Source organism: Vollenhovia emeryi, unplaced genomic scaffold (genome assembly GCF_000949405.1).
Source record: "Vollenhovia emeryi isolate VEMERY1.0 unplaced genomic scaffold, V.emery_V1.0 DF947053.1, whole genome shotgun sequence".
NCBI lineage: Eukaryota > Metazoa > Arthropoda > Insecta > Hymenoptera > Formicidae > Vollenhovia > Vollenhovia emeryi.
In genome coordinates this window covers 45-1759 of record NW_011959313.1, presented here as the reverse complement: position 1 = coordinate 1759, position 1715 = coordinate 45, and the positions used below count along the sequence as shown (strand labels likewise).

Here is a 1715-nt window from a genome sequence, read left to right as displayed (position 1 = left end):
GCTGTATTTTATTGAATAATTTGAACATATTCTTTATTGGATATTATATGAAATATTTAAAATAGAATATTAATCAATAAATATCAGTAATACAGGAAAATACATTATTGCGATACAGTATCCATAACATGATCATAACGAATAGTGTTTTCAATATAGTATCAAGCCAATCCAATCTAAAACATCAAAAATATTAACGTCTTACATATTATTTTAGCCCTGTATTATTCGGTAATACTTAATAAAATATTGATAAATAATCGAATACACGAAATATTGTAAAGTAAGATTGAAAATCTAAACTACACGTAATTATGGAATCATCAACATAACTGTGTTTGATTCCAGAGTTAGATCAATTTAATTAAGAAGCGTCTTCGTGAGGAATATTGACATAAATTTAACAATCTTTGAAAATCCGTAGCACAGAAAATATCAAGACAAGCACTTCTCGAAATTGAAAGTATCGATTATACTGATACCAAATGCTAATTGTGATCAGTTGACACAGATTCTCGGCGTGTTTTATAAAAATTTATGAAAGTATTTAATACAGTCGGGTTACATCATGTGTAGTAATTTATAGGTGATCAATGGGCTATGTTGTATTGCGAATGATAAGAAATGTTTTATATACATAGTGTATCGTGCGCTATCACTGTTTTGCTTGAATTTTCTAGAATTTACTTCCATGAGATAAGTTTCTTTGCATTTGCGTGTGGCTTGCATGAATCAGAAGCCTTGCATTACAGCCTTTTCACGCAGCGAATAAAATTGTCTATTTTCGTTATTTACAATCTGATATGAATAAATCTGATGATCGGTGAGTTTACTATGCGAATACCAAATTGCGTAAATGCAATAACATTAAAGTACAATGAGATATATGTATGTATAATAAAACTTGTTTTTTAATTTGTTTGCAAAGTTATTAGGGACTACAGAATTATTAGGAATTTGAAATGTAACAGTAAAACTATTTTCTATTCTTTGAGGTGCACCTTACCTTTTACAATGACGTTTGGCTGCTTCTAGATCATCCATGTTTTCGTTCAGTAAGTAAATTTTAGCACCGATTATTGCATTCCTGCAAATAAGAATTGATGTCGATAATATAAATAAACAGAACATTATAAAAGTATAATGCATAATTATATTGCATAATTATAATACATATAAGTATGTAGGACTCACTTAACGAACTCGCGGTTGTCACATTTTTTGTAGTTCATCAAAAAGTCTTTGTGATTATTACTGACAATATTACTGATTTCAGTTAAGACTTTTGTATTATCAAATTTCCAGTTGTTTGATAGGAAATACTTCAAGGCCTGGTTGGCAACGTATATTTTTCTTTGCAATTTGAAAACCCTAGCAATATTAAATATTTTGAAATTTAAACGCCCATTGAATTAGGACCTAGGCAAGGTGGTGGCCATTAAATAGCTTAGTGAATCCATATATCGTATTTTTCCTACTCTGTACTGTGCGCCGTTACTATTCGACATACAGGGTGTCCTGAAATTCGCGAATCAAAATACCATAGCAAGAATGTCGTCGAAAAAATAACTTTTCAATTTATTTTTTCGACGACATTCTTGCTATGGTATTTTGATTCGCGAATTTCAGGACACCCTGTATAACACAGATTTTCCCCTCGGTAGGATCATTCTCGTCAGTGAATTCACATGTTCTAAAAATCGCAGAACGATTTT

The 1715-nt window shown here is 30.6% G+C and overlaps 1 protein-coding gene across 1 annotated transcript; it reads right to left on the bottom strand.

The window, feature by feature from the left end:
- Positions 1-6: 6 nt before the first annotated feature.
- Positions 7-1371, bottom strand: LOC105558838 (fatty acyl-CoA reductase 1-like; the record flags this gene model as incomplete). The annotated part of the gene is made up of 3 exons (XM_012006762.1): positions 7-176; positions 1007-1087; positions 1195-1371. Coding segments are annotated over 3 exons (361 nt in total), but the record flags the coding sequence as incomplete, so codon positions are not given.
- Positions 1372-1715: the final 344 nt, after the last annotated feature.